General features: G+C 36.1%; 2 protein-coding genes across 3 annotated transcripts in view; one reads left to right on the top strand and one right to left on the bottom strand.

Moving 5' to 3' along the window:
* ATP6V1A (ATPase H+ transporting V1 subunit A) overlaps nucleotides 1-21,843 on the bottom strand; it is a 65,277-nt gene that overhangs the window by 23,210 nt on the left and 20,224 nt on the right. Inside the window, exons 1-6 of one of the 2 annotated variants that reach the window (XM_055315952.1) lie at nucleotides 13,992-14,076; nucleotides 11,419-11,513; nucleotides 8,547-8,675; nucleotides 5,306-5,520; nucleotides 4,889-5,026; nucleotides 1,266-1,417 (exon numbers count right to left, since the gene is read on the bottom strand). In XM_055315952.1, coding sequence (XP_055171927.1) covers nucleotides 1,266-1,417; nucleotides 4,889-5,026; nucleotides 5,306-5,520; nucleotides 8,547-8,675; nucleotides 11,419-11,503 — 719 coding nt within the window. In that variant the 5' untranslated portion in view covers nucleotides 11,504-11,513; nucleotides 13,992-14,076. Of the gene's footprint in view, nucleotides 1-1,265; nucleotides 1,418-4,888; nucleotides 5,027-5,305; nucleotides 5,521-8,546; nucleotides 8,676-11,418; nucleotides 11,514-13,991; nucleotides 14,077-21,843 lie in introns of those variants that run through there. The other variant, XM_055315951.1, reaches the window with a different exon arrangement.
* NAA50 (N-alpha-acetyltransferase 50, NatE catalytic subunit) overlaps nucleotides 14,182-21,843 on the top strand; it is a 54,680-nt gene continuing 47,018 nt past the window's right edge. Inside the window, exon 1 of the mRNA XM_055315953.1 lies at nucleotides 14,182-14,243. Within this exon, the coding sequence (XP_055171928.1) occupies nucleotides 14,197-14,243 (47 nt within the window). The 5' untranslated portion in view covers nucleotides 14,182-14,196. The remainder of the gene's footprint in view (nucleotides 14,244-21,843) is intronic.

Here is a 21,843-nt window from a genome sequence, read left to right on the forward strand (position 1 = left end):
AATGGGAAACGTGGAGATGGCTAATTTGATTTTTCAAGAGGTCTGGCTATGAAGATGAGGAGACACAGAGTGGAAGGTAGAAAGGGGAAAAGGGTGGAGGGTAGATATTTTTTCATTAGATAGGAGATAAAAGGAAGATAACCTTTAAGGTTATCTAAAGGGAGATAACCTAAAGAGAGGTTTCTGAGGAGACAGGAGGCAGGATATATTCCAGAAAGAGGAAAGGAAGAAGGGACAAATGGAAGTATATATTAACTGAAGGAGTTTCAAATGTGATGGTCTCTAACTTCTCCATGGAGGCTCTAGCATGATCATTTGTTGCCAAAGGAAGAAGGAAGAATGGAGCTGAGGCCCTGAGACAGGTGTAGAGGTCTGAAACAGCTGCTGCGGAGAGGGGGAGCATGGTAAACAGGGAAATGCAGGACTGCAACCCAGTGGTGAGATACTAACCTGCACCGATTATCTGATTTTCTCAGTAGCCTGTGTGTAGACCTGGGAGGAGGTAGCTGGACTGATTTCACGGTTGGGATTTTGCCGGGTGGGTATAACAAAAGAAAGAAATAAGAAATTGTAGTATACCAGCCAATATGCAGAAACTTGACAGCCTAATAAGCTTAAGCTAGATATTGAAGGATATGGAAACAAGAGGTGCTGACTAATAAGTCACAGGATCAAAGATCTTATGAGAAATAATGAGAACAACTCAGAGAATAGGTTTCAAGGGTCAGTGGGACATATGTGGGTTGGTGATCAAAGTTGAAGGAATTACTGTATCATGGCTTCAATCTTTTCTGTGAATTAAATGAAGTCATTTGTTGAAAGCAAAGCAGGGTATGGTGAAGCCTGAGAATTAAAGAGAAGAGGTTTTTAAGTAGTCAAAGAAAATGGCAAAGAGCAGACTATAAATTAAGAATGAATTTTGGGCAGCACGGAGAGCTCCACTGATTTTAGAAACCATCGACTTATACTGATACCTGTATCTACTAATTCCAGCTATATTATTTGGGCACAGATTTACTTCTGGAAATTTTTTTCAGAAAGCTTTAGAAAAAAACCTTTCCTTTTGCAACTGTGAAACAATAAATCTTCAGTGATTTGACTCCATAATAAGCACTGGCAATATATGAATATATTTAACTAATTCACTGTTATTTCTCTAGATAAAATTTATTATAGGATTAGCACATGAAATCTTTATAAAGCAGGTAAACAAGAAGCACATTTAATCTTCTGAGGAAAAACCACAGGGCACAGCTCAAACTTACGGAAAAAGGGCATCAAGGACCCTCTGGCCAGTCAACAAGGGATGATTAGCCGGCAGCTTCTCAGTGACAGGCCGAACTTGACGTACAGGCCATACTTGGACCATGCTAAACTTTTCCTTTATACCTTCAAATTCAAGCTCCAAGACAACATCCTATAAAAATGCAGCAGGATGTTAAGTACAGTCAAATTTATGAATATGAACATTTCTTCCTCTAAAATCAAAGTAATCCAGATTCCTCTTGAGGGTAGAGAAGTGGTATGCAGAAGTGGAGAAGGAGATTTATACTTTTTCTTGTAATTCTTTATATACGATTCTCATTTTTTTTAACCAGGTATACTTATTACTGTTCCAATAACTAAAAAATAGGAGTTTTTGAGAAAGAGGTATTTTAAGTAACAGAGGAATAGTTAAATAAATTATATGGATACGCACAGGGACAAATCTTAAAAGATATAGAAGACACCCCTGGGACTGGGGGGAGAAATGAAAATATTCATAATTTATTTTGTACTCTTTCATTTGTTTACTTTATTACTATGCTCTTCTACTAAATAAAAATACTTATTCAGAACCCTAAAATATTTAATAGCGTTAAATATTAAATATTTATAAAAGCAAAAAAGATGAGTAATACTCTAACATTTATGAGCACTGAGATGGTTTCAACTATTCACAAATAATCCTAACATCCACACACCTATAGAAATCTGTAATTTTGTTGATACGTGAATTTGAATTGTCTACCCCAGAGGGTTCCTTCCATGAAGGATGGAGTGTGAGTCTCTTAGCTAGTGAGTCAGGCTAACTGACTGCCTAGAATCCCAATCTTAACTCTTTTTGTTTCTATATTTTGTAGAGCACAGATTTACTCTTATTAAATAATTAGAAAATTATTATTTTACCATTTATTGGGAACAGATTATTTGTTACAATGATCTTCTCAATAAAATTATCTTCATACACCAAAGACTATTTTGACTTCACTGTATATGATGTGACTATCAATAACATTAAAGGACTAAGTTTTAAATAGCTCATCCAGAGTTAGAATTCCTATAATCTAACATACAATTTATTATGTATATATAGATTGACAGTTAAAATCAAAGTAAGTCTATTCTATGCTTTAAGAATCAGAGCTTTAATAATGTAGTGTAAGTTAAGATGGTAGGAAAATGTTATACTATATATTGCTTTCCCTTTAAAAAAAACTCCGTATGTTCTGCTTTTTGTGTTCCCAAGCCCAAGTTTAAAGATAAAATCTTTATAAAAATCTTAAAAAAGGGACACTTGGGTGGCTCAGTGTTTGAGTGCCTGCCTTCGGCCCAGGGCGTGACCCTGGAGTCCCAGGATCGAGTCCCATATCGGGCTCCCTGCATGGAGCCTGCTTCTCCCTCTGCCTGTGTCTCTGCCTCTCTCTCTATGTCTCTCATGAACAAATAAAATCTTTTTATAGATTTTATTCCCTCAATTTATATATAGCATTTCAATGCATAAATCACATAAGCAGCACTTCAAATGATATCCAGAACACTTACCGTTATTTGAAAGTAACAAGTCCAAATGTCATACTTTGTTCTTATACTGACATTGCTACACTGATTAGATATAATGGATAGCCTATGCTATCACAAGATGGTAGATCACTCATAATTTAGGGATTCAGCATCCCAAAGACTCAAGCTAAATGATTTGGCAGATTTCAGGACAATACTGAGGATAAATCTGAACTTCTGTGCATTGCTAACTTGGAGAGTAATTTGACCATACCCACCAAATTTCAAAATGTACATATCCTTTGACCCAGTTCTTGCATTTCTAGGAATTTCCTTTATGTATACAAAATGTCCTGTTATCAGAGGCACCGGGGTGGCTCAGTTGGTAAAGCAGCTACCTTTAGATCAGGTCATGATCCAGGATCCTGGGATGGAGTCCTACATTGGGCTCCCTGCTCAACGAGGAGCCTGCTTCTGCTCCTCCCCCCACTCATGCATGCATGCTCTCTCTGTCTTAAATAATAAAATCCTTTAAGGCTCAGCGGTTTAGCGCCTGCAGCCCAGGGTGTGATCCTGGAGACCTGGGATCAAGTCCCATGTCAGCCTCCCTGCAGGGAACCTGCTTCTCCCTCTTCCTGTGTCTCTGCCTCTCTCTCCTCTCAGTGTATTCTCATGAATAAATAAATAAAATCTTAAATCTTTTATTAAAAAAAAAACAACAAAATGTCCTATTATCAAAATATTATAGCCCATTTCTTACACCATAAGTTTGGAAATGAACATTACTATAGAGACTAGTTAAATAACTTGTGGTAGTATAAGAGGCTGTAATATGTAATACTAAGCAGTATTAAGACAGATTCTCTGGAAAGATATGTCCTGGATTCAAATCCTGAGTCCTGGGCAGCTAGGTTGGCTCAGCGGTTTAGTGCCGCCTTCAGCTCAGGGCCTGACCCTGGAGACCGGGGATCCAGTCCCAAGTCGGGCTTCCTGCGTGGAGCCTGCTTCTCCCTCTGCCTATGTCTCTGCCTCTCTCTCTATGTCTCTCATGAATAAATAAAATATTTTTACAAAAATCTTAAAAAATAATTATAGGAATTATTTACAGGAAAAAAATAGGTGTTGGTGAGGATGTGGAGAAAGGGAAAACTTCTTGTACTGTTGGTGGCAATGCAAACTGGTGCAGCTACTCTGAAAAACAGTATGGAGTTTCCTAAAAAAATTAAAAGTAGAACTACTCTATGATCTGGCAATTGCAATAGTAGGTAATTACTCAAAAGATAAAAAATACCGATTCAAAGGGATACATGCACTTCAATGTTTATAGCAGCATTATCAACAATAGGCAAATTATGAGAAGAGCCCAAATGTCCATCCCTGATGAATAGATAAAGAAGAGGTGGTATGTATACACAACGGAATATTACTTAGCCATAAAAAGAATGAAGTCTAGCTATCTGCAATGATGCAGATGGAGTGAAAGAATATTATTTTAAAAGCAAAATAAGTCAGAGAGAGACAAATACCATAGGATTTCATTTGTATGTGGAATTTAAGAAAAACAGATGAACATGGGGGAAAAAAAGAGAAGCAAACCACAAAACACTCTTAACTGTAGGGAACAAACTGAGAGCTACTGGAGGGGTAGGGGATGGACTAAATGGATGAAGGGTCTTAAAGACAGCACTTGTGAGAGCACTAGGTGCTGTATGTAACTGATAAATCACTAAATTCTATGCCTGAAACTAGTATTACACTGTATGCTAACAAACAGGAATTTAAATAAAAAACTTGAAAAAAAATGAATAAGGGAATCTAATGTATAACATGATGACTGTAGTTAACAGTATTGTGTTATATACTTGAAAGCTGCTAACAGAGTAGAGCTTAAGTGTTCTCACCACACACACACATAAATTAAGTGCATGAAGTGTTCCGATGGAAGTGTTAACTAACCCTGTTGTAATCATTTTGCAATAAAGTATTAAATCATCATGGTAAAAAAAATATGGCAGTTATTTAAAATTGACATATCAAGTATCAATTCTAGTACTATTTAGGACACTAAAATGGGACTACTACCAGGAAGGACCACACTATGAGATAAAGTTTATATACTACTTACTGAGGTATCGTAATTTCCAGGTGGAGCAATATAAGTTACAGTTCCTCTGTTTCGTGGGGGTAACATGATTTTGTGTTTGATGAGTGAGTTCTCATTGACAATTCCATAAATATCTCCACCAGTGATATGACTACCAACCTAGAGAACAAATGCATTCACTGTTTAATGTTCAAATAAACATCAAGCTGTTTAATGTTCAAATAAATGTCAAATAGATTCATCCTTGATATTATTTAAATCATTTGCTTCACTTATCATAAAACATTTTAGTTCTATAATTCTTCTAGTAGATTTAAAGAGAAATTTAAACTATGCTTCTGTGGCCTATTTTTATTTGACAAAAGTACAAAAGAGTTCACTAAACATCCATTTCACATTCTTTCACCAACTTTAGAAATCTTTGTTACAAAGACATACCCGTAGGTTTTTGCAAGGTGTAAAATCCCATTTGACATCTCTGCTAAGAGCAGAGACGTTTACTCCTCTTGGAATGTAGATACTTTGAGTCTGACTGCTGATATCTGACAAAGGTCTCTGAATACCATCAAAGATAGCTCCCATGATGCCAGGCCCAAGCTCTACTGAGAGGGGTTTACCAGTACGGAGTACGGGATCTCCAACAGATACACCAGCTAGAAACAGTAGTTGAGGAAAACTCACTATGAAAGTTTACAAACATTATAAGAAGGAAATACCACAGCTGAAAGGGAAACAATACTTAAGTTAAAACAGAAATTCTCAAACTTGCTTAGTTTGCAACATCCTCAGTGTTTAAGTAACTTTTTCACAGTGATCTATAACAAAAGATATACCTAATAATTCCATTTATTAAAGTTTTATCCAACCAACTTAATAAATATGTATGTCCTAACAACTGTCACTTTTTTTTTCTTTAAGATTTTATTTATTTATTCATGAGAGACACAGAGAGAGAGAGGCAGAGACACAGGCAGAGGGAGAAGTAGGCTCCATGCAGGGAGCCTAATGCAGGACTTGGTCCTAGAACTCCAGGATCACGCCCTGAGCTGAAGGCAGACACTCAACTGCTAAGCCACCCAGGCGTCCCCTAACAACTGCCACTTTAAGAGAAAAGTATATATAGGTTGAAAGAAAAAAATGGTATTTTAATTTCATTTTTTAATAACAGTTCTTCATGGATGATTTCATGGGATATAAATACCTACTGGGCATTGTAAAATTTTCAAACCTTGGAATCAAACTGAATATCTGTTCCACATTTATTTTTGTATGATACTTGCTTTTCAGCTTAACAATCACAACTCAGCTTTGCAAAGATATGACATCACTGACAAGAATATAGTGTCTTGAATAATGAAAGTATCTATTAACTGAAGCTACTGGTTCATGTGACGTCTGACAACATGTCTAATATTCCTGTGTTAACCTCAAAAATTTTAAATATCCTGGGATATCACATGAGTTTGGGGCAGCTGCCCAGTGTGCCTTCTACACATTTTGGGAATCACAGAGCTAAAAACAGAAGCAATACATTGTTAATATATTATTTCATCTCTACTTAATACCCTGTTTCAACTACACTATTGAGGAATATCAGTCCCCAACAGGGGCAAAGTTTAAAGAATTTTACAGTGAATTCTCTCATATTGACCAGTTAGATCCTATCATTAACATTTTCTGATACTTTATCACATACCTATCCATCTTCATAATACACATTTTTAAGTAAAATGTTTTACTTTTAAGTAAAAAAAGCAAGGTGTAGAATAGTGTATATAATATGCTATCTTTTGGGAATGAAGAGAAGAAAAATAACATAATAATATTGGTTCATATATGCAATTAACAAACTAGAAAGGTATATAATAAAAGGAATTAATAAAAGTGGCTGTATGCATATGTGTTTTGAAAATTGGCCAGATATAAGATGACAATGGCGGAGAGGTTTTTCACTGTATACAAGTTCATTTGTTTTTATTTTAAGTCTTCAAATCACATAGAAGATTGAAAGATAAAGCTAACATTAAAAAACATCCATTAAAAAATCCTTCTAATTAGTCATGATTTTATAGCTACAGACTTCTAATTTTATTTAAATTTTCAGATGATTTTACTTTGATTTAGCACCCTAGTACTCACACAGAGAAGTTACCTGAAAAAAATGGATTTTAATATGGCAAAAAAGTTGTATAAAGTAAATCTTAATTAATGAGCCAAAGAACTAATGCTGCCCGTATATTTATAGCAGCATTATTTACAATAGCCAAGATATGTAAGTAACCTAAGTGACCACTGATACATTAATGGATAAAGACAATGTAGCATGTGCATATAGAATATTATTGTGGCCATTATGTGTATACAGATAGAATATATTGTGTTTTTAATATATACATGTTATATTACACAATAGAGTATGACCCAGCCATAAAAAAAAGGATGAAATCTTGCCATTTGTGACAACACTGGGTGGACCTAGAAGGTCCATATTAAGTCAGATCGAAAAAAACAAATACCATGTAATTTCACTTATGTGTGTAATCTGGAAAACAAATGAACAGACAAACAAGGAAACAAATTCATTAAATATAAAGAACAATCTAGTGGTTACCAGAGGGGAGAAGGTTGGGTAGACGGGCAAAACAGGTGAAGGAGATTAAGAGGTACAAACTTTCAGTTATAAAATAAATTAGTCATGGGGATAAAAAGGTACAGCATGGGGAATATAGTCAATAATACTGTAATAACTTTGGTAACAGAGGATAACTACACTTATGGTAAGCATTTCATATAGTATATAATTGTCAAATCCCTATGTTATATACCTGAAACTAACATAACATTGTATGTCAACTATACTTCAATAAAAATTTTTGAGGGGGATCCCTGGGTGGCGCAGCGGTTTGGCGCCTGCCTTTGGCCCAGGGCGTGATCCTGGAGACCCGGGATCGAATCACACATCGGGCTCCCGGTGCATGGAGCCTGCTTCTCCCTCTGCCTGTGTCTCTGCCTCTCTCTTTCTGTGACTATCGTAAATAAATAAAAATTAAAAAAAATTTTTTTTTAAAAATAAGACTTAATGCTGAGCTTGAGAATAATTTAAAACACAAAAGTGAAGTTAAAAAAGTGGTTTCTCTCCATAAAATCTAATACATTATCTCTTTTTCATTGAAAACTTAAAATAAATACTATGCTTAAAAGCCAAAAATATGATAAACAAGTAGTAAAGATTCCCTAGTGCTAAAGCTATAATGTACCATAACATACAACATTATTTTATTAGGATAAAGATAGTGACTCATTTACTTTATGAATTTTCTATTTAAAATGGAAATCATGATCAGAGAATTTTAACCCTTTAAACTGATGTCATTCTGTTTATGCTTTCCTCTACAATATGTGTTCACTCTCAAGAAAATTATAATTGGTTTCCCCTAAAGTTTGGGAACTACCAAAATATTAAGAGCAATACAAGTTCAGAAGATAATACTAATTTCTTAAAGAATGATCATAAGTTCCTAGTACCTTTCCTCAATAAATTCTTATATAAATCAGGCTTCTTTACGACACCAACATTTCATGCTTTTGATACTAATGGTTGTTGCTGTTTCCACCTTTGCCATAAATCCTTAAATTCTGACTTGCAGAAAGTGACAAAAAATTGAACCAAAAAGGATACAAGTTTCTTCATACACTTGGATAGTTGCCATGTCACCCTCCAATCGGATAATCTCTCCAACCAACTCACTGTGGCCCACTCTCACCAGCTCATACATGGCTGCGCCTGCCATGTCACAGGCTGTAACCACTGAAAAGAACAAATGAGTTTTTAGTAACTTAAGACTCAGTAAATAGAGATAATTGAGATATCCAATTAATCCAATAATACATCTCTCTCATATATTCATAAGAAAAATATGTATGAAACTTATATCGTTTCACAAGAATATAAATTTTAGCATATGATACAGAGGTAAACAAAATAAATTTGTTAGGCTAAAGTTTATTCATTTACATAACACACATGAAAATTATTTTCAAAAAGTCTTAAGTTCTATATGGCAAATTCTTACCTAGCAGCATTGAGGTACATTTTGATCAACTCAGGTTGCTATACTACATGGAATGATGGATTTAGGAACATAAAACATTTTTAAACTAAAATTGGAACAAGAACTTTAGCTAGTAGCATGGTAGAATCAGTTTGCTGTGTTGTCACCATTCCTTTGAGAAATAATATTTAAAATTACATCTTTACTTTGACTTCTAACACTTCATATTGGTGGTTCTTAAAGCTCTTCTGGGACAAGAACCCCTATGATAAACTAATGACAGCTCTACCTAGAAAAACTCACATATGCATCTACAAAAGTTTTTTTCAGAGGCACCTTGTCTAGCTCAATCAGTAGAGCATGCAACTCCTAATCTCAGGGTTGTGAGATCAAGCCCCAAGTTGGGTGTAGAGATTACCTAAAAAATAAAACCTTAAATTTTTTTTTTCATAGACCTTTTAGCCTTTCATAAAGATGTTTATATTCAGTCATCACCACTGGGTGAAGTCCTGATTAAGAATTCTTATTTCTTATAAATCCTGAACCAGAATTTTTACTTACTATTTTAGATCATGTATAAATAAATAAAACACTAAAAAAAATTAATTTTTCCATATTACAAAAAAATAAAAATAATACTTAAAACACAAAAAAACAAATCATCCAAATATAACAAACACTCACAGAACACTAAAACTTAACAAAAACCATACTGTACCTAACCAATACAAAACAACACAACACAATCCAACAACCCATCCCCCAATAACCAAACCACCCACAAACACCCACCCCCCCAAAACTCACCAAACCTATCCCTCCCATACCTTCTTATCCACCCCAAAAACAAACACAAAAACCTCTTTTTTCATATTCTTTTCTCTTTTCTCTCTCTCCACACCCCCTCTAACCCCCCCCCTTTTCATCACCTTTCACAACCCCCCCATTCTCACATCATCTCCCCCCCCCCACCCCCTGCCCTTCACCCATACCCTCCTTAGTCCCCCCACCCGTCTTACCCCCCCTCACACACTAACAACTCCCACATTCCCCTTGCCGCCCCTTGCCCCCCCCCCCCCAATTGGCTCGGCCACCCTATTATCACCCATGATACCCCCTCGCCCCCCTTTCATTCCCAAAGGTCCCCCCTTCCCCCTGATCCCAGGATCCTGGGACTGACTCCTGCATCCGGCTCTCTGCTCAGTGGAGGGCCTACTTCCTCCCTCTCCCTCTGCCTGCTGCTCTGCCTACTTATGCTTTTTCTCTGTTAAATAAATAAATAAAATCTTTTATTTTTTATTTTACATTTTTGTATTTTTTTATTGGAGTTAGATTTGCCAACATATAGTGTAACACCCAGTGCTCGTCCCAAATAAAATCTTTTTAAAAACCATATTTCAGAAGCCTAAAAATATGCCACTTCTCTATCATTTTATATTAAATACTTAAGAATAATAAGTTCTAGGAGCAGTTTACTACAAGTTTCAAAAAAACATTTTTATCTAAACTCTTTTGATGGTGTTCTTTGTCTTTTCCCTAAAAGTTCTTGAGTGTAGCCTGTGTTTCCTAAAGATGCTTCAATCAAGGGGAAAATTGTTTCTCAAATGGCAAAAAAAGATTGAAAACAGTGAGATGTATTTTTGCCAATAAGTTCAAGCTCAAACACCAAGTTCTAAGCTTCTGTAGAAGCTTCTTAGGGAGAAAATAAACACTGTGACTGACTGACTTTATTTGCATAAACACTGAAAAAGGGTCATCACCACTACTATGAATAGAACAAAAAAAGACTATAGAATGAGGTTTATAAAAAGACATTGGAAAAATATCCATGGCCTAAGGATTATAAATCAATGAGCAGATTTTACCTATGGAAAACTATAAATCATATTTTACAGTTAGATTAAAATGAATACTAGAATGAGATTTATCATTTAAAATGCAGTACTGCAAGTTTTGGCAGGATAAACAAAGTTTTTAACTGCTTCCTATTATTCTCACATCATAAAACTTCTTACCCACAGATAACTAGTTATGAGATATCTAAAATAAGTGTTCAAAAGGATTTATATATGCAAAGAGCCAAGAATGATATTTTTGAGAAATGCTCTGAAAAAAATTATTTAAGGGCAAACTACATAAACATATATTTACTGAATGACTATTATCTGCAAGATATTATATACTAAAAGCTATAAACTTTATATATAGCCTTTTAACCTTAGATTTCACACAAAAATTAAGACGTATCTAAAACTGAACACCAATTATACATTTACATAATAAACAGGGTATTACAAATTAGTGCCCAATAATTATTAAGATAATGAATGCCAGAGAAGTTCTTATGATGGAGGTATAACCTCAATAACAACTAAGAAATCTTTTAGGAACAAATAGAACTTATATGGGTGAACAGATCCCTGTGTATTTTACCTAAAATGCCTTGAAAAGACATTAAGTTAAGAGTTTTTACTATCGAGATTATTACATATTACTTACCAGGTCCTGAGACCCCATGCACATAACCAAATGTGCTTTCTTTATCTTCATCAAGTATTTTGGGTAGCTTGGAGAAATCCATCATGTTAATTTACCTATGGTTAAAAAAAATTATAGTTACAAACTCTAAAGCAAGAAAACTGACGAAAGTAGTCAATGCCCATCATTGGTGTATTCTTGAGTTATCATTTCCTCAGAGTAAAATATAAAATTCTTAAAATTTGATTAAAAGTGCCCTATTCCTGGAGGGTCTACAGTCATTAAAATTCAGAAGTACATATTCTTATGCAAAGTATTCCACAGAAAATAACAAGGACCATAAGAAACAACGCGAAGTCTTTCCTATGGCTCATCCAGCCCTACGTCTTGTCCTCCCTGCCACTACCACTCTAACCTCCTCCCCAATTCCTCTTCCCCTTTATCATTCTGCATATACATACTGAACATCTTGCCTTTCTTAAAAACACATACATTCTGCACCAGGGTCTTTGTTATCCCCCTGCATGGAGTATTCTTTTTCCAGATAGCCATTTCTATAACTCCTTCAAGTCTTCACTTAAATGTTTCCTTCTGTGAGGGGCTTCTCTGGCCACCTATTTATAATTGCAACATATCTCTTTTCTTCCCTGCTTTACTTTTCACCAATTCAATGAAAAAATTTTTATTGAGAAAAATTTTTTAATGTATTATCTGTCCTTATAATTTTTCTGGAAGCAATTTTCCTTTTTTTTTTTTTAAAGCAGACCACAGAACCATTTAAGAAATTCAGTTCAGGGATCCCTGAGTGGCGCAGCGGTTTGGCGCCTGCCTTTAGCCCAGGGCGCGATTCTGGAGACCCCGGATCGAATCCCTCGTCGGGCTCCCAGTGCATGGAGCCTGCTTCTCCCTCTGCCTATGTCTCTGCCTCTCTCGCTGTGTGACTACTCTGTGTGACTACTCTGTGTGACTATCATAAAATAAATAAAAATTAAAAAAAAAAAGAAATTCAGTTCAACTTTACCTTATAGATGTGCAATCTCAAAAACCCAAAGAATGAGGGGCACCTGGGTGGTTCAGTGGGTTAAGTACCTGCCTTTAGCTCAGGTCATGATCCCAGGGTCCTGGGATTGGGTCCTGTGTCTCACTGTGTCAGGTTCCCTGCTCAGTAGGGAGTCTGTTTCTCTCTCTGCCCCATCCCCACACAACCACTTGTGCTTGCATGTACTCTATATTTCAAAAAAATAAATAAAATCTTAAAAAAAAAGAAAAGAAAAACCTTGGGTAGCCCGGGTGGCTCAGCAGTTTAGCGCCACCTTCAGCCCAGGGCCTGATCCTGGAGACCCGGGATTAAGTCCCATGAGGGGCTCCCCACATAGAGCCTGCTTCTCCCTCTGCCTGTGTCTCTGCCTCTCTCTCTCTCTCTCTCTCTCATAAGTAAATAAAATCTTAAAAAAAAAAAAAAAAAAACCTCCAAAGAATGAACTATTCAAGTCCAAACAGAAAATTGGTTGCAGGGATGCCTGGATGTCTCAGTGGTTGAGCATCTGCCTTTGGCTCACAGTGTGATCCTGGGATCCAGGATAGAGTCCCACATCAGGCTCCTTGCATGGAGCCTGTTTCTCCCTCTGTCTGTCTCTGCTTCTCTTTCTCTGTGTCTGTCATGAATAAATAAAATCTTAAAAAAAAAAAAGAAAAAAGAAAATTGGTTGCAGATCCCAAAGTAGAAAGTTCATTTTTTTATTGCTGGTCTAATTTAATAATTATTGGCAACTGAATAAGTGAGATGAAATACATGTACATATAAAAAGCTAATAATGTCCACAAACAAGGTAAGGATAACGATAACAGATTAATAAGTAATAAAGTATCAAACAATACACATTTATTTACTAAAGGAACAGAGATCAGAATGTTTAAGGAAGACTTCTTGAAGGTCATGTAGAATTAGCATAAACTAAGGAAAGATGACAGGAAAGGCATTCCAGGTAAGGGAAATAATATGAACAAAAGAATGGAAAAAAAAAAGAATGGAAATAAAATTTTCAGGAACAGTTAAAAGACCAGTCTGACTGGAATAAAAGTGAAAAATAAGAATGCAAAGGTAGAGAGACTAATGTGTGGGTCTTGAAATGAATGCCAAGTGGACTTTAGCCTATAAACAACATGAAACAATCAAGGGAGAAGTGTTATGAGAATTGTTAATTCATCTAACAGATTAAAATAGGAGAGGGAATGCAGGCCAAGATACATTGAAAAGTTCTGGAAATAGTTATGGCTTGAGTGTCAATGGAATTCAATTAATTAAATGTTTATTAAGCTCCTATCTTGAAAAGACACTGTGTTGAATTTAGGGAATAAGGAATGTGAATAAAAGGAGCTATCACTGGCTTTAGACAAATGTAGTATATAGCAAAATGACTTTAGTATTCAAAATGACAACACACCGAGAACAGAGGAGAAATTGATTCAGATATGGGAGAAGTGCAAACCAATGCAGTGTAGGCTAAGGGGAACAGGTAGCTGGAAATTAAGTTTTGAGGCTGATGAGTTGAGTCTAGATAGAAGGAATACAGAAAAAAAAAGGAAAAACAAACCTTGAGCTTTGGGGTTTAATTCAGGCAGGGTTGAGTAGTTGAGTAGTGGTTTTGTCTTTCTGGAGCCACTGAAGGATCACTATGGAAACATATTCTCCAGGGGACAAAATTTGTAATCCATTAACCAAGATGTCAAAGAATTGGGAAGGGGAGTGTAACAACAGTGGAGTTCTGGTTTGATACACTCTGTGGCTGCAGAAGCGGAATGGTGGATAGGGCGAACAAGGAAAAACGGAGTGATTCAAGAAACAGGTATGCATGAAAACCACATGGAAATATGAGAGAGTTTGCAAGTAAGAGAAATATGACCAAAGAGGCAAGAAAAGTACCAAGAACTTAAAGACGGCATCAGTTGTAAGGTAGAGACTATCAGGCTGGTAATTTATTGATAAAGGTAGGGAATATTTATACCCATTGGAAACAATGGAATTGAATTAGAAAGAAAATACCACAGTCACAAATGTCACAATAAAAGAGACAAAGATTTTTGTGTTCTCAATCGGAAAATTTAGTTGGAAGAAGGGTAGTTGAGGGAGGAAGTAAAGAAAAGGGGAAATTGGTTTACTAGGATTTTCCAGCTGTCCAAAGATGCAGTAAATGGGACTGTTAAGTAAGCAGGTATGGGACTGGAATAGAAAAAGAACAAGTTTTTCTAAAAACTACTTTAGATAATGAGAAAAAATGAAGTTCAAAGACAAACATTTATTTGGGAAATGGGATGGGCAAAGTCTTCAGAGGAGCAGTGAACAAACGAGGTCAGATTTTAATCTTCAAAAAAGAAATTTTCAAAATCAAAAGAGAATTTGATAATCATAGTGTAACTTCTTCCTCAAATACGGGTATTTCCTAAGAACAAGCATGATACATGGTCACCTGCCATGGAAATAGCACAAAATTTTGAGTCAGCAGACTTTGGACATTCTCTAGTTCTACCAGTGACATGCTGCAGGAGAATCTGGACAAATCAAAATCTCTTTGTATCTTCATTTGAAAAGTAAGAATAATGCTAATATCTACCTCATAGTTGTGACTGAATTACTAACTTGTTCAATGTTCCTTGTGAAAAGTAAAATACTTATAAGGATTTCATCTGTAACACCACTATTTGGACAGGGCTTCAATTTAGAAAAAGCCATTCTATTTTCAAAAATCTCCTCTTAGTGTCTTATATGCCACATAAATCTACTTTCCATTGCTTCTACCCTCTGGCCCTATTTCTTCCAAATGCTGTAGCCACAAACAGTATGTCCTTCTCCCAAGGAAATTCTCTGTAATGCCTTTAACTTTCCAAGGATTTTTTTCAGATCTTTCTCTCCTGAGGCTACTTTTTCCTGGAAGGATTCATGATCTCAATGTTTCTTTTATTTGTTATTTTAAAAATATTTTATTTGAGAGCATGTGCCAGTGGACACTGGAATGGAGATGAAGAGAGGGACAGACTCTGCCCTGAGCCAGAACCTGACTTGGGCCAATCTTACGACCCTCAGATCATAGAGCTGAATGCTCAATGGACTGAGCCACCCAGGTGCCCCTCAATGTTTCTTTTAAAGCAGAATAAAATAAAAAATAGTATTTTAAATGTTACATGAGTAAGTACTGAAGAGTACCATTTCATCTGTCAGGCTGCTTATTTTATTGAAACAGAGACCAAGGATTAGAGTCAGACAGATTGTTTGAATTTATAAATCGTGTCCTCCGGCAAATCAAATTCTTTCAAACTTTTGAACCTCAGTTCCATCTGTTAAATCTAATAGGGTTGCTGCATGCCACCTAAAAGTAAGCCTAATAGAAAATAGTGAGGACTACTAACTTTATTCTGTTAATGCAAGCTAATCTTGCCTAATTTCTAAAAAGCTTCTAGTGTATTTTCACCTTACTACTTGAACCAAATATAATCACTTGCTTAGTTTTTTTCCTTAACTATTATGTATAATATTTTACTGTAACTTTTTAACTAAATGGATTTTAAGCATGGATGATCTGACAGGTGCTTTGTGTTACAGGTTGAAGATATAAACTATAATGAAGTAATGAGACACAGTCTCTCCCCCAAGGAGCTTCCTACTTGATGGGATATAAAAGCAAACAGCTAGTTAAGAGTGATACATGTGCTCTCAGGGGAGTTGAGCAGCTGATCTGGAAGGGCATAAAGTGAAGGCATGAAACCTGGGCTTGGCCAGGACAGGAATGAGTTAGAAAAGTTAAGTAGAGACTTGTAGGATGAACAAGGAGACATTAGAATATACAGTAGGGCTTCTTCATAGATGATTCCAATCTTCCAGGGTTCCTGAAGGTATTTTGGAGAGGTCATGAGGCAATACAGGTGTCTCTTTTGAATTTTAAAAACAAGTATTTACATATGTTCCCTTTAAAACAACAGTGAGGGGACGCCTGGGTGGCTCAGCGGTCGAGCGGTTGAGCTTTTGCCTTCGGCTTAGGGCACGATCCTGGGATTGGGCTCCCTGCAAGGAGCCTGTTTCTCCCTCTGCCTAAGTCTCTGTCCGCCCCCCCCTCTGTGTCTTTCATGAATAAATAAATCAATCTAAAAAAAAAAAAAAGTGAGAACCTCCAAATGTATGAGCGATGATCAGTGGAAATCAAAGGGTTTATTTATGCTTCAACTGCCTTGTGGGTTTATCACTCAGCTGAATAATTCTAGCCACCATGGAAACTAATAGATTTTGTGGTTTTTAACTTTTTTATTTTTAGGCAAATATTATTTGGCAAAGACAGCAGTAATTAGAAACAGTGACATCAAACTAATAGAATTAGAAGCCTAAATAAGTCCATAAATTTAGGGTGCTTTCACAAGATCCACAAATCTGTATTTATCTGATTAATATTCTTATATAGCAAATCAAGATTCTACTTTTTAAAAAATCAGTATAAAGAGGAAAAATATATGATAACAATTATGTGCAATTTAGCCTTTTCTACTCCATTATGTTATATGGAGAGAAGTGGTTGCAAATATATCCCCAATCCAACTCTTGATACATCTTTCAGGACAAAATAAGAAAATTATGAAAACATGAGTTTTTAAAGTATAAAATGCAGGAATTCTCAGGACTGTTGTCCATTTTTGATGTTTTAACACACTCAAATTTTAATCTCGGCTCCACAACTCAGACCTTTCGGCTTGCTGTGCCCCAGCTTGTAAAGTGTTTCCTCACACCCATGAATAGTCCCCCTGCTCCCACTGTCCTTCATCCTCAATGTTCTTACCCTGTTTTTGTTCACAGCACTTATAACTAACCACCTGAAATGATATAATTTTTCTTTTTAATTCACTTTTTTACTATCTGGATCACTCCCTACAATGCAAGTTTCATGACGGCAAAGAAAACAGTGCCCGGGCAAAGAAAATAAGCGCTCAGTGAATAGTTAATAACTTCATATCCACTAATACCACTTCCATTTTACAAATGGGAAACCCAAGGAATAGAGATTTAAGTAACTTTGTCCACGATCAAAAAATTGGCGAGGAGTAAAGTTAGGATTTGAACCTCAGCAGTTTGACTCCAATGCCTACTCTGCTTATTAAGTCCTGCACTCTCTATCTCAATTAATATGCTGATTTATATTGTTTGCATCTAAATAGTCCTACAGGGTAGGAAGGACAGTCTCTGCCTCCAGGCAAGAGTATTATCAAATTAGAAAGGAGATGCAGCATCCAGATTCCCCTTCAAGAAAGGACATGGGAGTGTCGTCAGCATCAGCAGAGAGCTAGCAGCTGTCAGCCCTTCACCGTTGATCTCAGGTGCAGAGCACTGCCTGGCCCGCATTCACATCCATCACAGGGCAACCTGCAGCCCATAACAGAGCAAACTGGAGATATAAAGACCCAATCATGTCAACTGGGTGTAGGATACTCTCACAAGTAATACTCCAGATCTCCTCACAGGGTCAGCTAATAAGGCTTTTCCAGGCCTGAATTGCATTTCAACTTCTTTGCCCAATTTGGCATCTGCTTCCTTCCTTTCACATGTGTTGATCCTCAACAAACATCTTATACAATAGCCTCTTTCTTGGCATCTGATTCCAGAGAACCCTAAATGCTCAACTAACGAATACAGTGAATAATTACTTCCTGGGTAACTGAAACTCAGACTCACACTTGAACCACAATGATCTTTGGCCTGTTTTCTTAAGTTATCTTGTAACTAGTTATTCTGCTAATGGGGAAAGAAATACAAAAGTGGCTTTAGAAAAGCAGGGCACTTAGGACAATGCTTGGGGTAAGTCAAGCAGCTGACATAGAGATCAGGTCCCCATACAACCAAAGCCTTAGTTTTTTCAAGGAACTTGCTTTGTGTCCTTCAACATAAATCTTAGACAGTACCCATCATCAGTAGTCATAAGAGAAGAAATCTGAATTAAGAGTTTATTTAACTTCTAAAGTACTATATTCTGATATAATTAGAAAATACGTTTTCCAGGTCCAGAAGTTTTTGGCTCCAACTCATTTAACATTAAACACTTTGAGAAACCTCCATGGACTGGTTGAAGGTAATGGGCTGTTTTGAACACTAAATTTTCAATTCCCACAGCACTGAGAGAAGGGTTCCCATTGTACTTCCAAAACTTTTTCACCAAAGCATCCAATAAATACCCACCATCTCCTCCCAATCTTGAGAGAGAACAGGATGTTACAGTAGTCTACTGTAAAGAGGGAAATTTCTTTTTTTTTTTCTTTTAAGAGAGAGAGAGAACACATGCACTTGAGTGAGCCAGGAGGTGGGGGGTGGGGGGGGTGGAGTGCAGGGCACAGAGAGAAGAGGGTTGGAGAGAGAATTTTAAACAAGCTCCACGCTCAGCACTGAGCCGGACATGGGGATCTCAAGATCCTCAGATCATGACCTGAACTGAAATCAAGAGTTGGACACTTAACCAACTGAGCTACCCAAGTGCCCCCAGGGTAATTTCTTTGTATACTCTTGCACATTCTCTTAATCAAAGTAAGTTTTGTACTCTATCATATATAATATCTGTTTTACAAAATAACTATAAAAGTGCTTTCTTCCCACAAATCAAAATTATTCATTAGATAAAACTAAATTGACAATCATTGAATACAGCTGAGCATATAAGGGTATGATAAGCATGGTCATACAACATCTTTGTATCCATTAATCACCCTTCATTGCTATCTATGAAAATAAAAATACTCCACACCAAAATTTTGTTTCATTATTTAATGCTTATGCCTTTATGTGAAAAAGCATAGGCTTTTAAAGATGTGTAAGACAACATCCCAAAACATTTTAGCCTGAAATAAGCAAATTATATTGCAAGTTCCATTACTCTGAAAGTTAATCTTATCCCAAATCTCCATAATATCCAAAATAACATAGGATTTCATTCTATAGTTTTATATGCTATTTAATAACTGTTTCCTATTAATATACACACCCATTCTTGCTGCCTTCCATCATTTAAAAAATAAAAGCATGATACCTACTTTAAAAACAATTGCTTTTGTCAAAACAATGTGGTATATAGAGCTGCACTCATAGAGAAATCACCTCAATGATTATATAAAAACTTTGGCTTTACTTGCTTGATTCCTACTTTGAGGATAAAAAGCAAATGCAATTTACAACTAGGATTCCTATAGTCACAAACTGTAGGGTTTTCCACCCATATTTGTGAAAAATTAAAAACAAAATCCTGCTGTAGAAGGTTAGCACAGGCAACCATCTGATCTAATGAGTCATCAGTCTCCCCTCCAACACTGCAGAACACTGCAGTGGCAAATCAAAACACCGGAGGCCCAGTTCTGTTTCTTCCACTTTACGAGATCCTCTCTAAATTGTTACTGGTTGTTGACACACTATACCTGGTAATTTCATCATTCCAGAAATAATGGGGGCTTTGGGGGCAGGTATGAGGTGTTATAGAAGAGCTAAATACCAAAGTTTCAAGACAGTATTATTTACATATAAAATCCTGAGGCACTTAATTTTGTACACAGTTTACCTTCTTAGAAAAAGGCATCATAAATCTGTTTGATATTCTTATGGTTGGCCAAAAAGTTATAGACTAAGTAGAATTCCAGCTAATGACATTTCCTTGTATTTACAGAATATAGTACTACATCATGTTGTGAAACACTTCCCTGTTCTTTTTTTTTTAATCTACCCACTTAGCAACTCGATTAGAAAGGTTTATATAGCAGATGACTATGTATAACTAGTTTCTCATTTTTATCTTGTCAACAAAACCCTAAATTGGTTCCAATTTTGGTAAGCCCATCAAGGTAATTCCAGTTTCTTTGAGAGTAACTGTTTTGGAAATGAGCATGTAATGATGTTCTAACCAATAACAGGTATGGGAAAGTCTGCTCCAGGCAAAGCTTGTGGAAATAATTTATTTAGTCTTTTAAATAATAAAAGCCATGAGAAACACTTTTTTTTGTGTTCATCTGCATGGGATGTACAGCCAACTTGGGACCTTGTACGGAGCTAATCTAAGCAGACAGGCCACCTTGCATCTGGGTCCTTGTTGCTTTCACTGGTCTACTAAATTAACCAATATAACAAGAAAGGAAAGAGTTTCAAGAGGAAACTTTGTATGTTATATACATATTCCATATTGCTATTTAAAAAAAAGAATGGGGGTGCCTTGGTGGCTCAGTGGGTTAAGCATCTGACTCTTGATTTCAAGGTCTTGGTCTCAGGGTCGTGAATTCAAGCTCTGCACGGAGTTTCATGCTGGGCATGAGCCTACATAAAAATAAATAAATAAATAGATAGACCAAAAGGTTAAGAATAAAGGCAAACATAAGGTCATTACTTAAATAGTTTATAAAAATTACTGAGGTGGACAATAAGGAAATGTGTGCACAAAAGTGGGAACCAAAGAGTAGAGAAGTATAGAAAAATCACAGATGGCAAACTGGACTAACAAAAGCAGGAAAAAATTATTCCTATTGGAATATAACTTTTTAAGGATAAGTATACATATACTCCTCCATTTATCAAAAATAAAGGCATTCCTGTAAAAGAGATAGTAAATATAAAAGCTAGAGTGGATTCTTAAGTGGCCACAGAATTCAAACTATCAGCTACATACACTCTAGGTTTTTTGACAGGCTTGACCATGAACAATTTTTAGAGCATTTCTAGAAAATAAGCAATTAAATTCCTTTCACTTCAAATTTTTATAAATAAAATTGTACTATTTTAAGTGTGTTAGTCCAAAATTTTAGCTAAAAAACAAAATATTGTATTTACTATAGAAGTTCTATGGTATGAATTTATAGGCTAGAAACCTATGATCAATGGTAAGCCATTATATGAATGTACTGGAGTATTTCTGCTTACAAGGAGCACTCCCTCCACAAAGCAAAGTGCCTTGCACAGAAGTAACTTGATAAAATGTCTGAAATTAAAAAGATCATTATCAACTACTACTCATTACACACATATTACACTCCAGGCATTATGTTAAAAATGGACATATCTCATTTAACACTTAATGAGAGTCTTATGACATTGGTGTTGTTTGATTAGGAAACAGTTTTGGAGACTTAAGCTACCCACTCAAGATGACAGAATATAAAGTGGTAAAGCCTATATTTAGTCTGATTTTAACAACTCGGCATTTTACAACAAATAATTCAAAGGATCTTATTTTAGCCAATAGCTCTATTACCTTTTCATTTTAAAACCAAGAGTGCTTGTTTTTCATTAGTAACTGACTGTATGTTAGAATTACAAAGGTTGGGGCACCTGGGTGGCTCAGTGGTTGGGGGTCTGCCTTTGGCTCAGGTCGTGATCCTGGGATGGAGTTCCGTATCAGGCTTTGCGCAGGGAGCTGCTTCTCCCTCTGTCTAGGTCTCTGCCTCTCT

The sequence above is a fragment of the Nyctereutes procyonoides genome, unplaced genomic scaffold (genome assembly GCF_905146905.1).
Source record: "Nyctereutes procyonoides isolate TBG_1078 unplaced genomic scaffold, NYPRO_anot_genome, whole genome shotgun sequence".
NCBI classification, from domain to species: domain Eukaryota; kingdom Metazoa; phylum Chordata; class Mammalia; order Carnivora; family Canidae; genus Nyctereutes; species Nyctereutes procyonoides.